The following is a 25269-nucleotide window of genomic DNA, read 5'->3' on the forward strand; positions in this document are numbered from 1 at the left end:
GGAATTTGGAAGAATTTGATTCTAACCCTCATGGATGACTTTAAGGGGTTCAAGACTTCAGTGGAGGAAGTAACTGCATATGGAGTGGAAACAGAAAGAGAACTAGAAGTGGGGCCTGGGGACTTTCCTGATGGTCCAGTGGTTAAGAATCTGCCTTGCAATGCAGGGGACATGGGTTCAATCCCTGGTTGGGGAACTAATATCCCAGCCACAGGTAACTAGGCCCATGTGCCAGAACTACCGAGTCCACACACCACAACTAGAGAGAAGCCTATGCAGCTCAACAAAGATCCTGCATGCCGCCACTAAACCAGACACAGCCAAAAATAAATAGATAAACATTAAAAAAAAAGAGAGAGAGAGAGACAATGAAAAATACTATCCTTAAAAAAAAAAAAAAAAAAAAGTGGGGCCTGAAGATGTAGCTGAATTGTTGCAATCTCGCTATAAACCTTTAACAGATGAGGAATTGCTTCCTGTGCCTAGTGAGCAAAGTGGTTTCTTGAGATGGCATCTACTCTTAGTAAAGATGCTGTGAACATTACTTAAATGACAACAACGGATTTAGAATATTACATAAACTTCACTGAGGAAGCATCGACAGAGTCTGAGAGGACTGACTCCAATTTTGAAAGAAGTTCTACTGAAGGTAAAATACATCATTGCATGCTACAGAGAAACTGGACATAAGAGGAAGTGCAAATTGATGCAGCAAATTTCAATGCCTTATTTAAGACATTGCCAGTGACCTTTAGCAACCACCACTCTGATCAGTCAATAGCCATCAACATCAAGGCAAAACACTCCAACGGCAAAAAGATTATGATCTGTCAAAGGTTCAGATGATGGTTAGCATCTTTAGCAATAAGGTATTTTTAATTAAGGTCTGACTATTTTTTTTTATATATAATGCTACTGCATCCTTAACAGCCTACAGTATAGTGTCTTTACATGTGCTGGGAAACCAAAAAATCTGTGTGACTTGCTTTAATGTGGTATTTGCTTTACTGCAGTGGTCTGGAAACAAACCTGCAATAAATTCAGTGTATGCCATAATCCAAGTTAATCGCCTGTTGAGAAACATGACCTGGAAGAGTGAACCTTTGGTGCCGAAAAGAGACTAGAAAGATATCTTTTACCATTTCAATCACAAATGCAAGAGAATTTAAGCATTTTCTCTGATCCAATCAGGATACTGACTTTCTGCCATCACTGGGTGTACTGACGGCAGGCATGACAATCTTTTGTTGTAAAAAGTGCTATTTCTAAAAATGACTAGAAAAACTGTTATTCCTCCAAATTTCTGTTATTCCTCCAAATTTCTTAGATAATAGCCACCTGACTTTACTTAAGCAGTGGGATCTAAATGCTTTTTAACTGCTGTATGAGTTAATATCATTTTCTAACACATTCTGGCACATAATGAAGAATACAGTTTTTGAGTGAATGAAAGAATAAAACAACCTTTAAAAGAACCTTCTTAATTTATTCTAAAAGAATAAAGTATAAGTTTTGGCACATAGCCTTCAAGGTCTTTAGGATGTAGAAAGAATGATAAGAGTAATTTTCTCCCCAAATGCTAACTAAAACAAAAGTTTAAGGCATAGTATTTTAATTTAACAGTTTATGGGCTTCCCTGATGGCACTAGTGGTAAAGAACCTACCTGCCAATGCAGAAGACATAAGAGACACAGGTTCCATCTCTGGGTCGGGATGATCCCCTGGAGAAGGAAATGGCAACCCACTCCAACATTCTTGCCTGGAGGATCCCATGGACAGAGGGGCCTGGTGGGCTATAGTCCATAGGGTCACGAAGAATCTGACACAACTGAAGTGACTTAGCAGTATAGGGCTAACTAAAACAGAAGTATCAGACAGTATTTTAAACTAACAGCTTATGGTAGATTAAAGGTCTTTCCTACTGAGAGACAGGGTCAAATGCCCCCTCCCCTTGAATCTGGGCTGGCTTTACTAACAAGTGTTATCAACAGACAACAGTGGAAGTGACATTCTGGGACTTCTAAGCCTAGGTCACAAGGATGCTTGCAGCTTTGTTTGGCTCTTGGAACACTTTCTGGAACCCCTGAGCTGCCCATAATGAGTCTGATTACCTGGGCCGATTGTGTTGGAGGCAGTCCGGGTATGTTATCCTAGTTCCAGCTCAGCTTGCATTCCAGCTATTGCCACCAACAAGCCAGATAAGTGAGCAAAACAGTTATGGACTTTTCGGGCCAGGCCACCTGACATTTAAATATCAGTGAGGGATCTCTTTTGATGCCTTGTATGGACAAGATTCACTCAGTCAAGCCACTGCTCCATTTCCCGACACACAAGTCACGAGATATTTAAAAAGAAAATGTTATTTTAAAATTGCAAGCCCTTATTTTGTGATTATCCATTGTATAGCAACAAATAACAAGAACACTTAAAAGCAAGCATTATTAAGTACTACTTGACACAATTTTTACCTACCTTGAATCTGTGGACCATCATCAATTTTCATCTATGCCTGGAATTAAAAGCCTTCTCAGTGGTTAGTGCTAGGTCATCATACATGTGTAGCATCAAAAGCCTCAAGTGACCTTTTTTCTTCATCAATCTCTTTTTTCCCCCTCAGTCACAGTTATCAATTGCTTCCCCAGGGCTGTTTTTGCCAACAGAACTCCTGCAGTTACAATCTCTCTATTCTAATCTCCTCTAATCTTAGGTTATTTTGAACTCTCACAACACTGATAGGTGTAAAATGGAATGAAAAAGTATAAAGCCACTAGAAAAAACAATATTAGCCACATACAAATAAAAAGAAATAGGTGATACAAGCAAATCAAAGAGCTAGATTCAACAAGCTAATCCAGGTGACCACCCAAAGCAGCTGATAGACATGTCACAACGGGTCATCTTACCCTTATACAATTCTGAAAGTGAGTGTTGTATGAAAAGTATAATTATGTATTGAATATTTAATACTTGTAGCCAGAGGAAAAAATCTTGTTTACCTGCAAATCAATATTGTTGTCGATACAATGTTCATTCTTTTCTGCCAGAATCTTCCCATAGTTTTCTGATTTGGTAAGATTTTCAACTCCAGTTGTATCTTTCACTTCTGCCTCCAAATCCTTCATTGTTTCAGTTTCATTTTTTATAGTAACAGTATCAGACATCCTCATTAGCAAAGGTTATTTTAGAATTCTACAGGGAACTTGAAGCCTTAGCAAGCAAGAAAAAAATTTTAATTCAGTTTGAAACATCCCTTACATTCAGTTAGTGCACAACAATGACTAAGTATCTTCTATGTTCCAGGAATAATGTCAAATATACACAGATAAATGCAAAATTCCTGCTTCCAAAGAGCATACAGTTTAGTGGCAAATATATCCAAATTAAAAAAAAACATAAGACAATGAGATAAGGGATATAATAAGGGTATGAGGTGATTTTGATGTGCACACCACTGTGAAAGTTCATAAGAAACATTAAGAAATCAGTCCTATCCAGATGAAAGGTAATGGATGGAGAGTTATAGATATATACTGGGCTGACATCAGAAACCTTTTTATCTGAAGGGATATTACGAGTATTGTCCCTGTCATAGGGACAAAATCTTCCTGTCATAGCTTCAGAGCTTTCATTTAGCATTCCTAAAATTTCTAACTTCTTAAATTAACTTGCATATCCAAAAGGAAATAACTTAAAAAATAGTGACATTCTAGACAAAATACAGTTGTGAATTTGCACTAATAACTGTCCAGCATTATGAATCAAGCATTGAAAACTCTCCTGATTTACATGACTCAGGGCCAAACAACATACATTACCAGATGCTTTAGTACTTCAAAGGAGATCAAATACAAAAGAAGCCAATATATTTCATATCTTCAGTGAGTTTAAGACAACAATGGGAACTTTACACTGAATATCAAATAGGAACCTATCAGATACAGCTCTCATTTTAGGACATATGAAATACGTGAACCTGAAGAGCAGAAGTTATAAACCACTTGTATTTTTTTCTAGACTTACAGAGATATAACTGATATATAATAACATATAAGCCTAAGGTGTACAATATGATTATTTGATCAGATCAGATCAGTCGCTCAGTCGTGTCCGATTCTTTGCGACCCCTTGAATTGCAGCACGCCAGGCCTCCCTGTCCAACATCAACTCCCGGAGTTCACTTAGACTCACGTCCATCGAGTCAGTGATGCCATCCAGCCATCTCATCCTCTGTCGTCCCCTTCTCCTCTTGCCTCCAATCCCTCCCAGCAACACAGTCTTTTCCAATGAGTCAACGCTTCGCATGAGGTGACCCAAGTACTGGAGTTTCAGCTTTAGCATCATTCATTCCAAAGAAATCCCAGGGCTGATCTCCTTCACAATGGACTGGTTGGATCTCCTTGCAGTCCAAGGGACTCTCAAGAGTCTTCTCCAACACCACAGTTCAAAAGCATCAATTCTTCGGCGTTCAGCCTTCTTCACAGTCCAACTCTCACATCCATACATGACCACTGGAAAAACCATAGCCTTGACTAGATGGACCTTTGTTGGCAAAGTAATGTCTCTGCTTTTCAATATGCTATCTAGGTTGGTCATAACTTTCCTTCCAAGGAGTAAGCATCTTTTAATTTTATGGCTACAGTCACCATCTGCAGTGATTTTGGAGCCCAGAAAAATAAAGTCTGACACTGTTTCCACTGTTTCCCCATCTATTTCCCATGAAGTGATGGGACCGGATGCCATGATCTTCGTTTTCTGAATGTTGAGCTTTAAGCCAACTTTTTCACTCTCTACTTTCACTTTCATCAAGAGGCTTTTTAGTTCCTCTTCACTTTCTGCCATAAGTGTGATGTCATCTGCATATCTGAGGTTATTGATATTTCTCCCAGCAATCTTGATTCCAGCTTGTGTGTCTTCCAGTCCAGCGTTTCTCATGATGTACTCTGCATATAAGTTAAATAAACAGGGTGACAATATACAGCCTTGACTAACTCCTTTTCCTATTTGGAACCAGTCTGTTGTTCCATGTCCAGTTCTAACTGTTGCTTCCTGACCTGCATACAGATTTCTCAACAGGCAGGTCAGGTGGTCTGGTATTCCCATCTCTTTCAGAATTTTCCACAGTTTATTGTGATCCACACAGTCAAAGGCTTTGGCATAGTCAATAAAGCAGAAATAGATGTTTTTTTGGAACTCTCTTGCTTTTTCCATGATCCAGCGGATGTTGGCAATTTGATCTCTGGTTCCTCTGCCTTTTCTAAAACCAGCTTGAACACCTGGAAGTTCACGATTCACATATTGCTGAAGCCTGGCCTGGAGAATTTTGAGCATTACTTTACTAGCATGTGAGATGAGTGCAACTGTGCGGTAGTTTGAGCATTCTTTGGCATTGCCTTTCTTTGGGATTGGAATGAAAACTGACCTTTTCCAGTCCTGTGGCCACCGCTCCAGGTAATGCAATCCATCACCTCACATAATTAAATTTGTGTGTGTGTGGTAAGGACTACCTATTTCAAAATGCATCAAAAAAATGAAGATGAACTGAACAGGTAGAGGGATGGGTACAGATGGACAGATGCAGGTTAAAGCAAGTATAATAAAATGTTGATGGTAGAATGCAGGGGTGGTTAAATGGTTTCACTGTAAAATTCTTTCAACTTCTCTGTGTTTCTCAAAATTTCATAATTAAATCTTGAGAAGGGAAAAATCCAGTAGACCTTGTTTTTTCTACATGGAAAATTCAAGAGTTCTTTTCCCAAAAGAATGTTTTGCAATGAAATACCTAAACCTATCTTAGGAATCCATAAATACATCTGAAAAGCTTAAAAAAAAAAAAAAAAAAAAAAGTCTTCCTTAATTATATTCATACCAAAGTTAAGTGATTCATTCTCAAAACAGTAAAGTTACTAAGGGGGAAGAGGTTATTTAAAGTACTCTGCTTACGATTTTGAAAGAAAAATCTCTAATTTTTCTTAAATGATAAGAGAGGTTAGGTTACCTGATGTGTCCTATGGATTTGGGATTGTGGTGTTCCACAAAAATAAAATAAAATAATCCAAGGTTCTTTTTCACAGTTGTCAGCCAGGATGTCAATTGTCTTGACCCATTTGGAATCTGGCAGGAGGAGTCCCATGTCCTTGTCACCACTGTAGATTCCTGGACTGAAATGGACTGTCTTGGATCAAATATATCATATCTCTCAGCGGCCTAAAATTAAAACAAAATATTTTAACAAAATAGCCAAGGGAAATGAAACACTACACAGTAATTTGGAAATTTAAAATACTACTCTTGGTGACTTTACTGTTTTCTTGTCCTAAACAAGGGCCAGAACACTTAGTTCTACACAATTCTGACATACACTGGTCTTGTGAGCCTGAGTAAGTCATGAAGCCACCTAGACTTTTCTGCTGTAAAAGCAGAAGGAAGAAGAAAGCAAGGGAATAGATATATAATAAGAACAGAGTATATGGTCAGTGTTGTAAGGGAGATGATGATTTTCATTTTAAAAGTGTGCCCAGTATCAGAACCAGGGAATTCTTGCCTCCAAGAACTATGATTTTTAGAGTTTTCTTCCAAAGCTACAACTCCATGGATATAAAACAGTAATTTTAAAAAATAATCACATTCTAGGTTTTTAAAAGAACAAAAGCTGTAATAAGCCATTTAACACGTTCAAAGAGACACACATTGTCTGTTAAAAGCAAATGTCTATAAAGGGTGACTATTTTTAAAGACATCTGAAAGATTAATGCCAAAATTCTCTCAGTGTCATCTGTTTTTATAGTCAGTTTCATTTAAAGTTTTCTCTTTTTTTTGGTACAAGTGACTACATCACAGCAAAAAACACTTTCTGTGTCGCTCTTCCATCTTCCTTTGACAATCTGTTGTCAATAAATAGGACAGCACAGTTTTAAGGTGAACAACTGCATATAATGGGGTCTAACCACCAAGAGATGCAATACTAATACTGCTGAGCATACATCACAGAAGAATTCACATCTTATACTAATTCTTTAAAAACGACTTTGAAATGGAATTACTTTGAACCCCAACACAGATTCATATTAGTTTTCATATCTCAACTATACTGTGTTTGACTACAGGATAACAGAAAAGGAGGTATTACAAACAAGTGTTAAACTGTTTTCTAATTGACATCGTCATTTCAATATGACCAAGGTTGCTGGGCCACTAAATATAATGACTAGGCTTAAGAAAAAAAATCCACCTGAAACAAACCAAAAAATACTTAAATATATTATTTTTCTCATTTTAAATTTTTTCTCTCATAAAATGGTAGACACAAGATGGCAGCACTCACTAAGCACAAAATTCTTTGTGTTCTTGCAGAAATTTTGTGATTTAGTTTTAACTTTTTTACATTCAAAACTCTAAGAGAGCATGGTTGCAGTTCACTTAAGAAGTGAGTAAGGTACCACGAAAGGAAAAGCTGCAAGGGATAATGAGGAGGAGGCACAATGTGAAGAGGTGAACAAGGATTAGAAGATCTTCTAAGGACCCAAGGAATCTTAGGGACCACCAAATCTAACTGTATGATAAACATGCACGTTATCAGTGCCCAGAAGTAAAATGACTTATCCAAAGTCATACAATCAATTTAAATGACCAATACTTGCTAATAAGCCACACTACTTGACAACAAATTAATGAGTGCTGCTGAACCAACTGGCCAGTTATTGCCTGGAAAGGAAGTAGTGGTATAACAGAAAACTCAATGCATTAGCATTAGTGTGTGTGTGCTCAGTCAGGTCTGACTCTTTTCAATCCTACAGACTGTAGGGGAGTCGGACACGACTGAAGCAACTTAGCATGCATGCATGCATTGGACAAGGAAATAGCAACCCACTCCAGGATTCTTGCCTGGTGAATCCCAGGGACAGAGGAGCCTGATGGGCTGCGTCTGTGGGGGTCGCACAGAGTCGGACACGACTGAAGCGACTTAGGAACAGCAGCAGCAGCAGACTGTAGGGAAAAAAATATTTAACTGATAAATGGTTAGAAGATTTGAATGGCTTAAAGGTCAAGCACTTGCTGCAGTATCTCTCACAGAGTGGGCACCCCAAAAATGTTATAATAGCTTTCTTTCATAGTCAGATAGGCCAGCAGTTGGTTGAAGCTTTATCTGTTGTGTCCTGGCTGCACCCTGCATGATAGCAGACTGACTGAGGCCCACATAGGGTGCACAGTGGCCTTGTATACCTCAACTTTTCTTATGCATAAATCCTACAAAGCTCAAAAGAAGAGAATGACTGGAGTTTGTATGAATGTGCCTATGTTGGGGAGGAGGGTGCTTGCCTCAGTGCACAGCCTCATTGGGCTCTCATTAGAGCTTTGCCATTAAACATTAAAAATGCACATCAACTTTACTTCTCAAAAGTAATAATGTATTTATTTTAAATACAAATGTTTTCCTCTCTAAATCTTCAAGTAAAAGAGAGATTCCAGCTTCTTGGTACTTACTAAAACAAAATTACTTTTATTGTGGCACAAAACCTGTATTTCTAGGGTTACCTAAGGCTATGTGGACGTGTAGGTGTCAAGTATAGGAAGCCACAGACAGAAATGGCAGATTATATCTCTGCCACAACACTCAGGAGTCAATTAAATGCACCTTCCTTATGTAATAGATAGCTATACAGTAAGTCAACATGATTAAGGAACTTAAATGAATTGGGTAGGTTTCTACAATAGAAAGAAAAGGAAAAATAATATTGACATCTATTAAATGCATACATCTGAGTACCTACTGTTACTGATATTTAAAAACTGAGCTTCTGAGAATTTGTTTCAACATAAAACAAATTTTATTTGTTGCAACAAAACATAAAAAAAAAGATGTATATATGCACTCAACATTCAAACTCGTCTTTGAAAATACATTCTTCCAGCCAGTAATGTTATTTATTAGGGATATATCAGAGATTTGATTGCTTCCCTGGTGGTCAGCTGTAAAGAATATGCCTGCCAATGCAGATGTGGGTTTGATCCCTGGGTTGGGAAGATCCCCTGGAGAAGGAAATGGCAACCCACTCCAGGGTTCTTGGCTGGGAAACCCACGGACAGAGGAAAATTCCATAGCCCCGTGGGTTATAGTCCACAGGGTCACAAAAGAGTTGTACGTGGCTGAGCAACTAAACAACAGAGATTTGATTATATATAATTTCTAAGCTACCAGGTAGCCAACAAAAGAGAAATGCCACATGTATGTATTATACATAATAGAATCTTCAGAATCTTATGCACAGAAAGGCTGGCATCCACCCAACACCATATGCAAACGGTTATTAGAGGGAAAATTAAATTTTTATAACCTAAAAAAGTAAAACTATAAAAGCATATGAATATAGGAAATATTTTATAATTATTTTGTGAGAGTCCTTCCCAAGAATGATGTAAAAATTTAGAAGCCATCAAAGAAAAATATTAACAAAATTTACAATAAAGTTTCAATATTTTTTTGTATGACAAAAATGTAAGAGATTAAAAGGCAAATCATGTAACAAAAATATTTTCAATACAAAAGGGCCAAAATCTTTAAAGTAAAAAATGGTCTTAAAAACCAAAGAGAAAAGGAGAGAAATGGGAACCAAAAATTTATAAAAGAAATATAAGTTACTAGCACCAAAAACTACTCATAAACAGCCTACCAGTGCAGGTACTGTTCTAATACCTTTCATAATTAACTCATTTAAAACTCGTAACATGGAGAAGGAAATGGCAAAGCAATCCAATATTCTTGCCTGGAAAGTCCACGGACAGAGGAGCCTGGCGGGCTGCAATCCATGGGGTTACATGGCTGAGCATGCATGAATGAGGGTGGAGGGAGATGGGTTGGTAGCAATAAACTGGTAGAACTAAAAAAAAAAAAAGCGCCTAACAATTCTAGGAAGTAGGCTGTATCAATATCCCCATTTTACAGATTAGGAAACTAAGGCACAGATAAATTGCTTTGTCCATTGTCACATAGATGGTAAGAGTGGGATATGAAGCAGGATATGAACTGGGGCAGACACATGCTCCTCTCTAAGCTCTTACCCAAAATGCTGTATCATCATTAATATGTACCAAGAAGAGAGACAATTTGGGTTTATAGACCATATTTATTTCAAAAAATACTTAAAATGTGTAGTAACTTGGTAACACTGTGTTCAAGAAAGAAAGTAGGAGACTTACCCTTTTCACGTAGATAGTACATAGTAGTACAGAGATCCCATTTTTATTTATGGTCAGTCAGGCTAATCGCTACTAAATTAGCAGAACTGTCAGGTAATCATCCAGTTTCTCTTAATTTCCCTATCTCCTGTGATCTTAAGTATTAAACTATGCAAACCTGGCTGGTAATAAGGGTTCAGTTTTTGGTGAAGGAACAACATGAAGCCAAGGAGCTTACAAATGATTAATATGCATAGTTAGCTACCTTTCTCAGGGTAACAAAGCAGGGCAGAATTAGGATCAACATTTTGAAAGCATATGCAGTCCATGAATGAACAATTTCTCCAGTGAAGATTTCAGACAGAATTTTCAGCAATAAAAATTAACCACTGCTAATTCAAAGGATCACCTTATTCTGCATAGAGCCTAATGTATGTGGTTCTATGAGTGTGTTAGGTGCTCAGTCATGGCTGACTCTTGGCTAACACATAGACTGTGGTCCACCAGACTCTTTTGTCCATGGAATTCTCCAGGCAAGTATACTGGAGTGGGTAGCCAGTCCCTTCTCCAGGGGATCTTCCTGACTCAGGGATCAAACCAAGTCTTCTGTGCTGCAAGCAGATTTTTTATTGTCTGAGCTACCAGAGAAACCTATGTGTTTATATAGCACAAAGAACTGAAAAGTTACATAATCAGAAAAATAAATATTCTAATTTCACACATTGAAAACCAGTTTTTTTCTAGATAAAACATCAAAAAGTTATTTAAGAGAATCCCCTGATGATTCAGTGTTTAGGATTCTGCACTTCCCCTGCTGGGGGCCTGGGTAAATCCTCAGTCAGGGAACTAAGATCCCACAAGCCCATGGCTCACCCCCATCCCCCAAATAATTACAATTTTGTTGTGAGAAAGAAATGTGGCCACACAGGTTAAAAAAAATTTTTTTTTCACATAAATATTGGGGGGGGGGGGAGGAGTTACATTATTTAAGTTATCTGAATAGAATTTGGCACTGCAATGTCACTTTATTAGATAGACACAATGCTGTATTTTTTCCCTTAGAGAAGAAATGTAATCAGGCAGGCACATTTATTAAATAAGCCAAATGCACAAGATCAACATACAACTTCTCCTAAGGTTAAAGACAGACACAAACCATTGGCCAAAGGCCTCTACTTAGAAAAGCCAAAAAAAAAAAAAAAAGCCCACAACCATCCATGGTTTATGCTATATTTAGAAATAGTGGAAATACACATTCTCAATCACTTGTCATTTACTTGAAGAAGAATACAAGCAGCAACATTTCAAAATGCTAAATGCCTATGTGATTTATAAACAGTTGCTGTCATCCAACAAAAGGTATGGAGTGACCTCAGGAAGCTGCAGCAAGTATTAGCTATATTATTAAAAATGAACAGAAGAGAAAGAACTACCTTGATGCAAAGAGTTTTCTAAACCCAAATGAGGAGGTTAATAATGACATTTATCAACAAACACATAAAATATTTTAAGATGATATTAAAAAGAGGAAAAAAGATAAAAAGAAAAAAACTTTAAAAAGGAGAGAAAATAATTAAAAAAAAGAAAAGTAAAAAGGTTTGGTAAATTAAAGAATGAGAGGGAATAACAGATTAGTGGAGTCTTATAGTCCATGAGGTCGCAAAAGAATAGGACACAACTTTGCGACTAAACAACCATCAGATTCTGAGACAAATTACTTTTATTAAAAAACTTAATGGGGAGGTAAGGTGTTACATGAATCTGCTGCATTCTGCATACAAAGATGCCAAAGGAAAAAGAAGTTCATTTAACGGGAACAGAGTATATGAACTGAGGCTAAAGACAAGAAATGTGACGATAGCTAGAGTTGACAAGGGCATGGGGAATGGAAACTCTCAAATACCATGAGTTTATGTTAGTAATCTGTGATAACAAATGAAGTTTAAATTTGTCCTATCCTATGCCCAACATTTCCACTTCTGGATCTATACACCGAAGAGACTCATATATGTACATGAGGAGACTACAAAAATACTCACTGAATTGTTTTAATACAATGCAACTTATGGAAAAATTTTAAAACCACACAATCATGAATTGGAAGGATACACATCTATTTCGTGTTAGTAATTCTCTCTGGAAGTTTCTGGTGAGAAGAACAGGAATTTTTAGCATGTCTTTATTATTTTATTTTTTAAAGAAAAAGATCCGTAGCAAACAACAAAAGGTTAACAATTTGCTAATTCTGAGTAGTAAGTACTGAACATTTTGTTATAATGCTTTTTTTTTTTGGTTCTGACATTTTATTAATTCATTTAATCCACCTAACAACCCTAAGGAGTTCTGAATGTCTCCATTTTACAAGTGAGGAAGCGGAGGCAGAGAAAGACCAGGCAGCTTACTCAAGGCTGCATGACTACTAAGTGGCAGAGTTAGAATTTGAATTCCGGTAGTCTGGCTTCAGAGCCCTTGCTATTAACCACTGCCTATATATACTGCCTCTAGAAACAAGGATGCTAATAGAACAGAAAGTAATTAACTGGGGAGACCAACTAGATACAGAGGTTGATACAGATACAGGCTGCTGCTGCTGCTGCTAAGTCACTTCAGTCGTGTCCGACTCTGTGTGACCCCATAGACGGCAGCCCGCCGGGCTCCGCCATCCCTGGGATTCTCCAGGCAAGAACACTGGAGTGGGTTGCCATTTCCTTCTCCAATGCATGAAAGAGAAAGGTGAAAGTGAAGTCGCTCAGTCGTGTCCGACACTTCGCGACCCCATGGACTGCAGCCTACCAAGCTCCTCCATCCATGGGATTTGCCAGGCAAGAGTACTGGAGTGGGGTGCCATTGCCTTCTCCGACAGATACAGGTTAGGGATGTGATAGTTATGACAGGATACAAATGACTGTGCAGGTAACGCTTGCTACCCACTAAGAGAGGAAAAAAAGTTCAGTTCAGTCACTCAGTCGTGTCTGACTCTTTGCCACCCCATGAACTGCAGCACGCAAGGCCTCCCTGTCCATCACCAACTCCCGGAGTCCACCCAAACCCATATCCATTGAGTCAGTGATGCCACCCAACCATCTCATCCTCTGTCGTCCCCTTTTCTTCCTGCCCTTAATCTTTCCCAGTATCAGGGTCTTTTCAAGTGAGTCAGCTCTTTGCATCAGGTGACCAAAGTATTGAGTTTCAGCTTTGAAATCAGTCCTACCAATGAACACTAAGGACTGATCTCCTTTAGGATGGAGGAAACATAAGAGGGGGGAAAAGAGGATTTGGTGTAGAACAATCTCACTTCAGTTTTGTATACAGTATGTTCAAGGTGCCTTCAGGACATGCAGGGGGAGAAATCTAATCAGGAGTTGTACCATCAGGTGTTAAGCAGAGAAGGAAAGGCTGCTACTGTTGACTGGGTAGAAGTGCTGAACAGATAGAAGTTCTGAATTATCAACCTAGATGCAGTTGCTGAGAAGGCACTGAGTAAGAAAAGAAGTGGACTTAGGAAAGGATTCCCGGGGAATACCAAATCCTTAGGAGATGGGCAGGAAGGTGGAGAAACAAATAGTCTGCTGGATCTGGTAACAAGGTTAGCATGAGATGCAAATCTAGGGGAAGGCTGTCAGGATAGAAAGCAGAGAAAGGACAGAGGGAAATTGGAGTCTTGAAAAGGAAAAAAGGATGAGAATGAGAAGGAAAAATCTGAAGTAGAAAGAAATGAAGAATTGGAGTCAGAAGAACAAATGAAAGGACAAGCCTTACAAGTACTTACCATTCTCAGAAAAATGAAGAGAATGTGACAAGAAGCCGAGGGAATTCATATCTAATAAACACTTTCTCTATTTCAAACCTAGGTCATTATGTGCTAACAGTGAGGAAGTTGGGATAGCTTTGGACTCTTCGAAGAATGATGGGTGAGGATAAATATTGGAGTGAGTCTGTAGCGGGAGGCTCATTACAGCTGACTCCAACATCCAGAACTGTCTAGGCACAGTCCTTCTGAGGGGAAGTCTATAGATACCAACACTACAGGTTTCTGAGATTGTTTAACTGAAGTCATTGCAATGGGAGTAGATGAAATGAGACAGCTCAGGTGTTATCGAACAGCCATTTCCAGATCTACCATTATAACATTATATGGTACAGTGCTTAAGAAGCCTAACAATGCCAATCAAAAGGCAAAAAGCTGGAGGCTAGGAATGCTAGAGTACTAAAAGAAGTCTTTCTATATTTCTATGTAGTGGGGTTTCTAGTTTGAGCTGATGCAGAGGCTAAAGAATGTGTTTCCCATTAGAGAACCAACGCAGGAGAGAAAAAGGGGAAGACAAACAGTTCAAGGTATATAAGGGATCATGGCCAGTACAGAGGATTCTAGTGAATATGGTGCCCTGAAGACTAACTGTATCAGAAACTCTACGAGACAGAACTTTAGGCAGGAATATTAGCAAATTCATAGCAAGCACTAGCAAAAGTGGCAGTGGGCCAGAGAAGGACAAAAACTGAAAGAGCATGAAAGGGCTATTCATGAGCTCATGAGAGATGCTCCCTACGTATGTGTTAAATGCAGGACTGACATAAACATACCAGGTTATAATAAGATCTCTTGGCACATAGTAAGATCCCCTTTAAAGACCACATGGAAGAAAAAAGACTGGTCTTATCATTTGATCATGTTTGGGAAATAAAGAACATTTGAAGGTTTAGATTCTTGGAAACTTGAGCACAGATAAGAAGGATGTGAGAGGAGAAATTACGATAATGGGCATGTAAGAAGAGAGAGTATAGATTTTTTGTTCCATACTGAGTTTGAATTGATTTTAATTCATTCTTTACATAGTATATTATCTACTAAGAGATGCTTTTAAGCAATGGAACCTGCTAAAGGGAACTATTTAAAGGGAAAAACATCTGTTTATTCAACCTTATCTCTTGGAATAATGACAGCCAGAAAAGTAAATTATTACCCTAATACAGAACACCAAAGACACTACCAATATTTAAGAGAATAAAATATTGTGTAGTAAAGAATTTGGCTGGCCTTTGTCTCTAGTTCCTGGGAGGTAGCATCTAAAATCTTGGAATTTGGGGGAATTCCCCAGCAGTTCAGTGGTAAGGACTTGGTGTTTTCACTGCCATGGCCTGAGTTCAATCCCCAGTAAAGGAACTAAGATCCCAAAAGCCACATGGCAAGACCAAAAAATAAATTTAAATTCTTGGAAGTGACAGGAATACAGGGTACTGATAGTTTATGTTACTGAGGTAACTTATGGTGAAGGCCCTACAGAACTGATGTGAAGAAGATGACTCAAGATGGGGACTGGCCACACCTGAATGATTAACAGGATTATAAAGTTGGGGCTCTGAGCCAATGCAATATCAGCATGACCTCTGGGAAGGGAAAGGGGAGGTGAGAGACTGAATTCAACCAATGGGACAATGATTCAGTCAATCACGCTGATGTCATGAAACACTACTAAAAACTGAAGCTTGGGTGAGCTTCCCCAAACGGTAGTATTCAGTCACATACCTGTACCAGAAGGGTAACACATCCTAGCTCATGCCACCGAGATGACGAGGGAAGCTTTGCATTCGGGACCCTCCCAAATCTTTTGTATCTGTTACAATAAAGCTGTAATGGAAGTTAAGCACTTTCCTGAGTTCTAGAAGTCATTTTAGTGAATTTTTAAAACCTGAGGGGGTAAAGGGAACCTTCAAATCTGTAGCTGGCTGATTAGAAGTGAGGGTAGACTTACAGAGGACCATGCCCTTAACCTGCGAAGCTTGGTCTCATGCTGGGTTACTCAGTGTCAGGAGCCACTGCAGTTATCAACCTTTTGCATCGTCTAGTCTCATTCATTACATTCTTACTAATGTGGTTTGTGCTAGGTTCACAGCATGATAATACCTGTAGTTTACTGTTCATGAATAAAAGTGAATATTGTGAACATAATCCCAGTTTATTCAGCCATTCCTAACGCCATCAATGAAAAGGCATATCTTTATATGGCATGCTAGGCCACGCCATCAGAAGCCTTCAGTCTTTATGGTATTTAAGCTAGACTCTAATGTGGTATCCCTTTACTCCTTCAGAACTCTTTCAACTTGATTTTTTACCCCCTCTGTACTACCAATATAACTAAATGAATTTATCTCTAATGTACTTTTTATCCATGGCTAGCATTTCATTCTTATCACTGGATCACAATGGAAGTTCTTTGAAGGCTTAAAGGTATTAAGCTCTGTCATCAAAGAGTCTCAGCAAAATTCACGCTGAGCTACTGGCACATTTATCTAATCCATCCAAAGGTTCTTTGATGGCTTATGTAGTTCATCAACATGTGAAACTTCCTTTTCTCTAGCATTTGAATCAGTAGGTTTAACATGACCCATTTCCTCCTTATGACAAAAAATGTTTCCTTTACAAGATTTTAATTTAGGTTACAATTGGCAGACATTCTGTTTTATAACTATTAATGTGCCACCCTTCACTTCTTGAACTGCCAACTACATTCTTTCTAACAAAGGATCACAACCCTCTTTCAAGAAAGCACCTAGGGATTATGTTCAGGGGAAAAAAGGCTCAAAAATGTTTTATTTCTTTTCAGTCAAAGAGCATTTCATGGTCAGTAAAAATAGCTTAAAAACAGCTTGAGGCAGAACAGGTGTGGTCTTTCAATGGCCACCATCTACAGTCATACTCTATAAAAGGATGTGCACAACAAAGTGCAAATACTATTATAGCTTGAAGATGCTGCTGCTGGGCATGTGTGAGCACCACTGAGAACCTCCTGGTCTCCAGAAATTCACACTATTCCCTACATTGTAGAATGAGCAGATATAGCTTCTGTTTAAAGTACCTAAGGTTCTGTCCAATTTAATTAGTTCAATTTCCTATGGCTTTGCACAAAATGAATAAATCCAGTCTAATACGTTTCAGATTGGATTTATTAATGGCTTTCTTTCATCATTCCTTGAACTATACCCACTACATCAAATTGTTTTAGTAGTTATTAATAGTTTATAAGTTTCTGTTGCTTTCTTTACAATTGTCACTGAAATTCAATGGGGCATTCAGTCTACAATTTCTGATGTCATTCATTTCCTACCTGTTAAAAGAAGTTGTGGTTTAGCTAGCACTTTGAAAATACTGAGATGATAAAATGTTCTACTGTCTCTCTCTAGTGATCCTGTATTACGGCGTGACATCAGATATGCTTAGTAATCAGCACTGCATATGTTCAAACTACTTGGAAAAAAAAAAAAAAATAGAAAAAGGCATGTGATTTCTGTGGAAGTGCCTTCTGCTGAAGATAGAAACCATATACCCTTCTAAGTATTTGAAAATAACAGAAAAGAGAGAAGATGTCAAACCAGCATAGTAGATTGAAAAATGATTTACAGACACGATAAAGCAGTAACTCTTAATTATTTTTAGACCATAAATGGATCCGGCTTGAGAAGCTTATTAAACTCAAAGATTCTCTCTGCAGGGATGCAGCAGTCAGACATGAGTAGGCTCATGGACATTCTTCCATGTGGTTTTAGGTTATTCAGAAGCACATACATAAATCCTAGTTGGCATCTCTTGTTTTATATTTTATATATGCACGTTATACAATATTTTGTATGTGTTTTATATGAAATATAAAACAAGATTGTTAATTAACATTCAAGTATAGGCTTGGGAGAAACACACACATATATCCACACATGCACATGTATACACATATACACGCAGATTTTACACAAACCCGTAAATTCCAAGTGAGAAGGTGGGGCTGGGCTGAAAGATATTAACTGGAAAAAAGAAAAAAAAAAGAAAGATATTAACTGGGCTTCAACCATTTATCTAGTTACTAAAGTACATCTGAGGAATTCCAGGGCTTAGATGAACTTGATTGAAAAAAAAAAAACTATTAACTCTATTAAAGACATCTTCTATCAATTAGAATGGGGGTTCCTCAGCTAGGGAGGTGTGACAAGAAGATTTTCAGAGATGATGATTTTTTGGGGGGTTCTATTTCACTCCTACCCCATGTCCCACATGACCAAGAATCTGATTCTGTCACAGAGAAGAGAACTATGACAATCAGCAGAGGCACCAAGAGAAATGTTACATGATTTCACAGAAGGGAGAGTTATACATGAAGATGACATTTAACTCAGCTCTGAAAACATTTTTATCTTATACATCTTACTTTGTGTCTTAAACATATATAACTTGTTAGCGGAAAATTTAAGCATCTTCCCTGATAGCTGTATATGAGTTATCACAAAACCACAGTGCCATGAAGACAACTATGCCTTAATCAACTTGCTATCTTAATCTGTTTTACAAAGCAAAATAAAAACAGTATGATGACAGTTGCTAGGTTTGTTACTATGTACATATGTAAATGTTAAGTGAATTTCTGTTCCTCAGACCATTTTAAATACGAAGATACAAGGCACAAAATCTTGAAAAAAAATTTTTAAATGTTAAAAATCTTTAAACACATGAGACTTCTCTAGTATTTTGCTATTTTCTGTGACTCTACAATTATTTCAAAATAAAAAGCTAAAAATCCCATTGTACATCCACTGTACGACATTTGGAAAAATACAGAATGGTATATTAAAAAATATGACCTGGAACACAATTATGAAGTAGGTATTGTGTTAAGTTATCTTGAAAAGTGAAAATTTTAAAGGTGCTTTCTAAGAAAAATAGGAAAATAGAAAAATCATTTGAGAAAAAAAGAATTCCCTTTAACAGTCTAAAATGTGTATCTTTGGAAGACAAAATATTTTAGATGACAATTTCAATATGTGATCATTTCAATCCACGTATAAGGCCTGAAACATCAATTTTTAAAAATTAAAGAAATTGAAGGGTAAAACTTGTTTATTTAAAATATATTTAACTATTACTCAATAGTTTCTTTTTTATTAAGTGCAGAGTTTAACATAAAGTGTCGCCAGTCATTGCTATTAAATGACCAAAGAACATTTAAAGTCAAGTGCAGATTTGGTTCCAATGAAAATTGAAAACCTGGACAATGAAAATTTGGAGAGTGTATGTGTATGAGTGAAGGTTGGACGGGAAGTAGAAAGACCAGGGGATAGAGTAGAGAAGGAAGCAAAACGCTAAGAGGGAGAGAGAAATGGAGGCAGAAAGACTAACAGGACAGCGTCAAGGACACGGGAGACGCAAACAGGGACAGAGAGGCAGGAAGAAAGTCAGGCACGGAAGAGTAAGAGAAGGGGCGGGGGACAGCCAGAAAGCTGGAGCAAGGGGCCCAGAGCAGGGCACGCCAGGCACAAAGGCAGAAAAGTAGACAACAGTAACAGAGAGGGAGAGGAAGGGACAGAGGCAAACAGAGGAAAAGGGAGAGACAGTGGGGGCAGGGAGAGAGACAATCACAGAGAGACGGAGGCACCAGAGAGAGGGAGCCTCAGGTGAGCAGAAAGGAAAGGAAAGACTGACAGACACACAGAGAGTGACTCTGAGACACCAGGTAGATCAGTCTTATGGACTCTGTGGGAGAGGGAGAGGGTGGGGAGATTTGGGAGAATGGCATTGAAACATGTATAATATCATGTATGAAACGAGTCGCCAGTCCAGGTTCGATGCACGATACTGGATGCTTGGGGCTGGTGCACTGGAACGACCCAGAGGGAGGGTATGGGGAGGGAGGAGGGTTCAGGATGGGGAGCACGGGTATACCTGTGGCGGATTCATTTCGATGTTTGGCAAAACTAATACAATATTGTAAAGTTTAAAAATAAAATAAAATTAAAAAAAAAAAAAAAAAAGAAATGCACAGAGAGGGAAACAGACTGAGACAAAGTGAGAAAGACTAACAGGCCAGTGGAGGGAGACAGAGGGAAAGGAGAGAGACAGAGAAGAGCCAAACACTCAGAAAGTCACACACATACACACACACACAGGGGGCAGGGAGCAGAGAGACAAAAGGAAACCTAAAGAACACAATAAATGAAAAGGGGTAAAGACAATTAAAAAGAGAAAAGCAGAATGCAACAAAGATGGATAAAAGCAGTTGTAGGTAAGAACTCAGAGTATGAGCTGTTAATTTTCATTTTTTTTCTTTCGTTGTTCAACATAAAATTTAAAACCTGAGCATAAAAAAGAAATGGTGATTGAAATTCTCCTGGCATTAGATTGAAATAATGTACCTAATAAAACTCCCTAATTTTAATAATAGCTATTAATACTTTCACAATTCTAATTACTTACACAATTGGGAATCAGAAAGAAACAAAAGAAAAAGGAATAATGATATTCAGCAACGAAAAAAGGCCATTTAGTGAGTTTTCTTCTGTCTCCTCTAAAAAAACATGAGTTATTTCTCAAGATCAAAATAATTGATTCTTATGGGGGGGGGGGTGAAAACAATACAGCAATTCCAAAAACTGTTAACATTTTGGCTAAATCCAGGAAACAAGCAAGCAAAACTCAAAAATCTTCCAAACAAGTCAATTATATTCTAATGGACATATTTCAGTTATTCAGTATTGCTCATATGGTGGGATTTCAGTTTTGAAGAATCATAACATATCAAGATAAATGTCAAAGTTTTATATAGTATGATTAGAAATCAGTTCTCAAAAATTACAGCTTGGTTAGCATTTGTTCTCTTTTGCAATGTGATAATTGATTACGCTAATCAGAGCAATGACAAATCTATGTTTTCCTGTTATAAGCACTTTAAAAACTATTCTACCTCTTCTCCCAAAAAGGAATACAAAAATTTACATCGGGTTTGAAAGTTAAGGTTCTTTGTTTTATAATTTCCAAAGTCTCATCCACACTGTACTGGTTACACAATGAAAAATTTTAAATGAAAAAGCCACTCAGCATGTCTATTTTGAGATGAACCTGAAAGAGAAGACATCTTCCTGACTGACAAACTATTCTGTTACACACAAATATCAATGAGCACTCAGGTAAACCATTCTATCAACAAGGTACAAAGAGTACCACAAATTTGGGGGTTAGGGGAGAAAAAACTTCTACTATTACTGAGAAGCAAATGAATCCTACTCCTCATTCTACCAACCTTAACAAACATATCTTTACAAAAAGAAACAAAAACCATTTTAAAAACAAGCTCTTGTGTTGGATTTTATCACAAGCCCCTAGCAAAATTAGGGTACTAAGTGAAGACGAATAACTCTTCATACATCTGATTTACCTTTTGTACACATTATTAAATGAATTAAGAGTCACATACCTTCATCGCATTGGTATTTGCTTCATCACACAGAGTGAATGAAGATGTACTTGCCATAGTATCATCTGTAAACTGATGCTCTGCATTGCTCCTCTACAGAGCTCAGTGCACACACAGCCGGCTGATTAGTCAGGCATTGGGAGAGTGCTGCGGGAGCGGTCTACAGCACTTGCAGAGGACTCAGACAATAGAAAGTCAACAGCTGTATGTTGTGATGTCAGTAACACTCTAGCCAGTCACCACCCAGAATATCTGAAATGGATCGGAAGCTATACTGAGCTCTTCATTAGCAATTCAGAAGCAATGATGCAAAAGTCTATGAAACTGTGAATGCGCTAAGACTATCAGGATTTTTTGAGATTTCTCGTTATTAAATTTTTATTGCACGCTGATGAGAAAAATTGAGATTATTATATTTTCCAGAATTCCCTTAAGAACAAAATGTATGAAATCTAGACAGTTAATACATCAGGTTTTTCATAATGCTCTTTAACACTTCTAATGTCACTAACAAAGAGCCTTTAAAAAAAACTCAAAGACAATCTGCCTACAAAAGCTGACATCTCATGATGGTTTCTGATCTTCAACTGATTTAACTGTCACAAAGAAACAAAATGCATTAAGAGCATAATTCCTTATTTCTTGTTTCTGCTAAAATTTAAACGAGCTGGCTTCTTCTGGCAAAAACATTACTTCTTCACACCAACAGATGGAGACAGCAATAGAACTGCGATCAGAAGACAATTCTGCCTTGTGTCAGATGTCTGTTGTCTATATTAGCTCAAGTGGTAGACTTAAAGAATGAACTGAAAACATCGTTCAAGAACTAAGAAAAACAAAATACTTTCCATAAACATACGGGGGTACTGCAAGGATCCTACCAGACATTTATTACCTGTACTATTTGAAGAAAAAAACGTATACCACTAACCAAAAATACTTTTCTCTGCCACTAAAATAGTTAAGTCTTATAGAGTTTAACGTATCAGCAGTGCTCTGTATACAAGCTTGCTGCTGCTGCTTACATGTTCAATTATGTCCAACTTTTCTGCAACCCCATGGATTGTAGCCTGTCTGGCTCCTCTGTCGATGGGATTTCTCAGGCAAGAATACTGGAGTGGGTTGCCATTTCCTTCTTCAGGGATCTTCCCAACCTAGGGAATGAATCTGAGTCTCCAGCTTGGCAGATGGATTCTTTACTAGTGAGCGACCTGGGAAGCCGTATACCAGCTTAGGAAATGGCAAAATGAAAGACACTGTAACTATGTTATTGCTTTCAACAGGCTATATTTCAGACTTATATATATAGATTTAAGTTTGTAATACATATAAATCCACAAAACCTTTCCTGACTATTCAAAGGTGTTAAGACAGTGATTCTTGTCTGAGATGTTTTGCATTAATTTACTTAAAGTTTCCCAAAATACCTATTTCCTCAGTGTACAATCCTTCACCACGTCGTATACTTTTTGCTACTCATCTGCATGTAAGAGGTAAAAGCCAAGTACCAGCCTGGGTACCAAAACACATATATCCAAGTCCCTAGCTTTTCCCCAAATGGCTACTGCTTTCATTAAAACCTACAAGTGATATTTTCTCAGATAAAACTTTGTTACTTTTGAGAGATATAAATTCAAGGCAACATTCCTTAAAAATCCTAAAAAAAGCCCTTGTTATGAAACAGGAAAACAAACTGAAATGCAGAATAATGAAGGAACCCAACTTCACTGTAGCAAAATTAAACTGAATATTTCTACTAGTCAGAAAGTTCAGGATAAAACCACTTGTATATATGGATGCTATTTCAAATGATTCTATTTATCTTTGAGCTTTGGAAATTGTTGTTTTGTTGTTAGTCACTAGGCTGTATCTGACTTTTTTTGCGACCCCATGGACTGTAGCCCACCAGGTTTCTCTGTCCGTGGAATTCCCCAGGCAAGAATACTGGAGTGGGTTGCCATTTTCTTCTTGAGGATATCTTGTAGATACAGGGATCAAACCTGCGTCTCCTGCACCGGCAAGTGGGTTCTTTACCACTGAGCCACCAGAGAAGCCCTTGGAAACTGTAAGGTCTTATAAATTCAAGTAACTCTGAATTAATGAAAAATCATAATAAAGAATATTTTAAAATGTAGTTTCATTACTGTCAGGTAGAGGTCTCCCTCTAACTCTGAAAGAACTTAGCTGTCAATAGTGAATTCTATCAATAGTGAACTCCTAATTTAGGAACAACCTATAACGTGCTAATAAGACACAAAATCTTCAATATTTTCTTTGGATACTATATCATTAATTACATAAATTAGCTTTGTTGTACCCTGTAAATGTTCAATACAAATAATAGTGAAACAGGTTTAAAAAAGGTTTCTTATAATACCTTGGAACTGTGCTTAAAACATGGTACCAAGATCAGGTAACAAAGGAAACTTTCAAAGAATAAATCCTCAATAAAAACAATATGAGTTAGGGGGTTCCCTGGTGGTCCAGGAGTTAAGAATCTGTCTTGCAACATGAGGGACACTGGTTCAGTCATGCTGGTCCAGGAAGATCCCACATGTCCTAGGGCAACGAAGTTCACATGCCACACTACTGTGGCCTGTGCCCAAAACGAGAAGCCACCGCAACAAGTCCACGCACCACAACGAAGAGCAGCCCCTGCTCGCCTCAACTAGAAAAAGCCTGGACGCAGCAGTGAAGAACCACCATAGCCAATAAATAAATACATCTTAAAAAAAAAGGAATATGAATTCGTAAGATTTAATTTTTTGCTTGCATCTCAAGTTTCATTCTGTACATTTCTGAACGCTCAACAACTTCCTCTGCAAAAGCATAAGCACACTGACTCTATTGACAGTGTTTAACTATAGTTATAACGTAAAAACTAAATTCCCAACCGAATTAAAGGAACTGGGGCAACTATGGGACTAATAACAGAAATTTAATTTTCTAAATCTAATTACTGACACTGCTGATAAACTTTCTTAATTTTTTGGTGCCTGAGCTCTTAAGAGGTGACTTTTAAGTGCTTGACCTTTAAAGGTGAAAACAACATTTGAACCTAATTCTCTCATATATTGCCTAAGACATTTTGAATAAAAAGAATAATGACTACCATAACAGGAGACACCTTATGCGAGCCAACTTTTTTAGAAATTTAACATTTTCTTAGAAGTGGCAAATCAGTATTTTGCAGTCTCCAATGTAATAGCTGATTCCAGCAAAGACTAGGAATAAATGACAAAAACCTATCAGATGAAAGATCGTTATTGAACCAAGATAGTCTTTGATTACTGTTAACTTTTTTTTAGTCTTAGATGAATATGTTTATCATAAGATACCATTAACTTTTAATTTCAAAGAGTAAAAGTTAAACCAGCAGACTCTACCTTACTCAAGTGAGCAACTTTAACATCACCAATAATAGGACAGGCTAATATAATTGGGGACAAAAAACAACAACAACAACACTCATGTAGTACTCATCTGAAAATATTTAAATGGAATCTGTCATGATAAAACAAATAAATGTAGACTGTGGACCATTCTACAAGACAGCTAGCTTGAAGTCTTCAGATATCAATATTATAAAAGAAAAAATAGGCAAAATTATAAAAGACCAGAGAGATGTAACAAATATAAAGTGGTTTGAGGATTTCTGAGTGGTTTCAAGATTTTTCAAAAAGTTATAAAGGATATTAACTAATAACTGGGGTAGCATGAATGTGGTTGGTATATTAGATAAAATATTATCAATGTTAAATTATGGGAGTGTGATAAAAATATGAGCAAGTGAGGTGAAATGTTTAGAACTGGTAAAGCCAGAAGGCTATTTAGACATGCACAACACCATCTTTAAATTTCTCTG

The 25269-nt window shown here is 37.5% G+C and overlaps 1 protein-coding gene across 13 annotated transcripts in view; it reads right to left on the reverse strand.

Moving 5' to 3' along the window:
- R3HDM1 (R3H domain containing 1) overlaps positions 1-25269 on the reverse strand; it is a 167532-nt gene that overhangs the window by 94170 nt on the left and 48093 nt on the right. For 11 of the 13 annotated variants that reach the window (XM_055572721.1, XM_055572723.1, XM_055572717.1 and 8 more), the window contains 2 exons: positions 5996-6204; positions 2997-3207 (listed from right to left, as the gene is read on the reverse strand). In XM_055572721.1, coding sequence (XP_055428696.1) covers positions 2997-3167 — 171 coding nt within the window. In that variant the 5' untranslated portion in view covers positions 3168-3207; positions 5996-6204. Of the gene's footprint in view, positions 1-2996; positions 3208-5995; positions 6205-7867; positions 7984-25269 lie in introns of all 13 variants that reach the window. The other 2 variants (XM_055572714.1, XM_055572713.1) reach the window with 1 other exon arrangement.

The sequence above is a fragment of the Bubalus kerabau genome, chromosome 3, assembly GCF_029407905.1.
Source record: "Bubalus kerabau isolate K-KA32 ecotype Philippines breed swamp buffalo chromosome 3, PCC_UOA_SB_1v2, whole genome shotgun sequence".
NCBI classification, from domain to species: domain Eukaryota; kingdom Metazoa; phylum Chordata; class Mammalia; order Artiodactyla; family Bovidae; genus Bubalus; species Bubalus kerabau.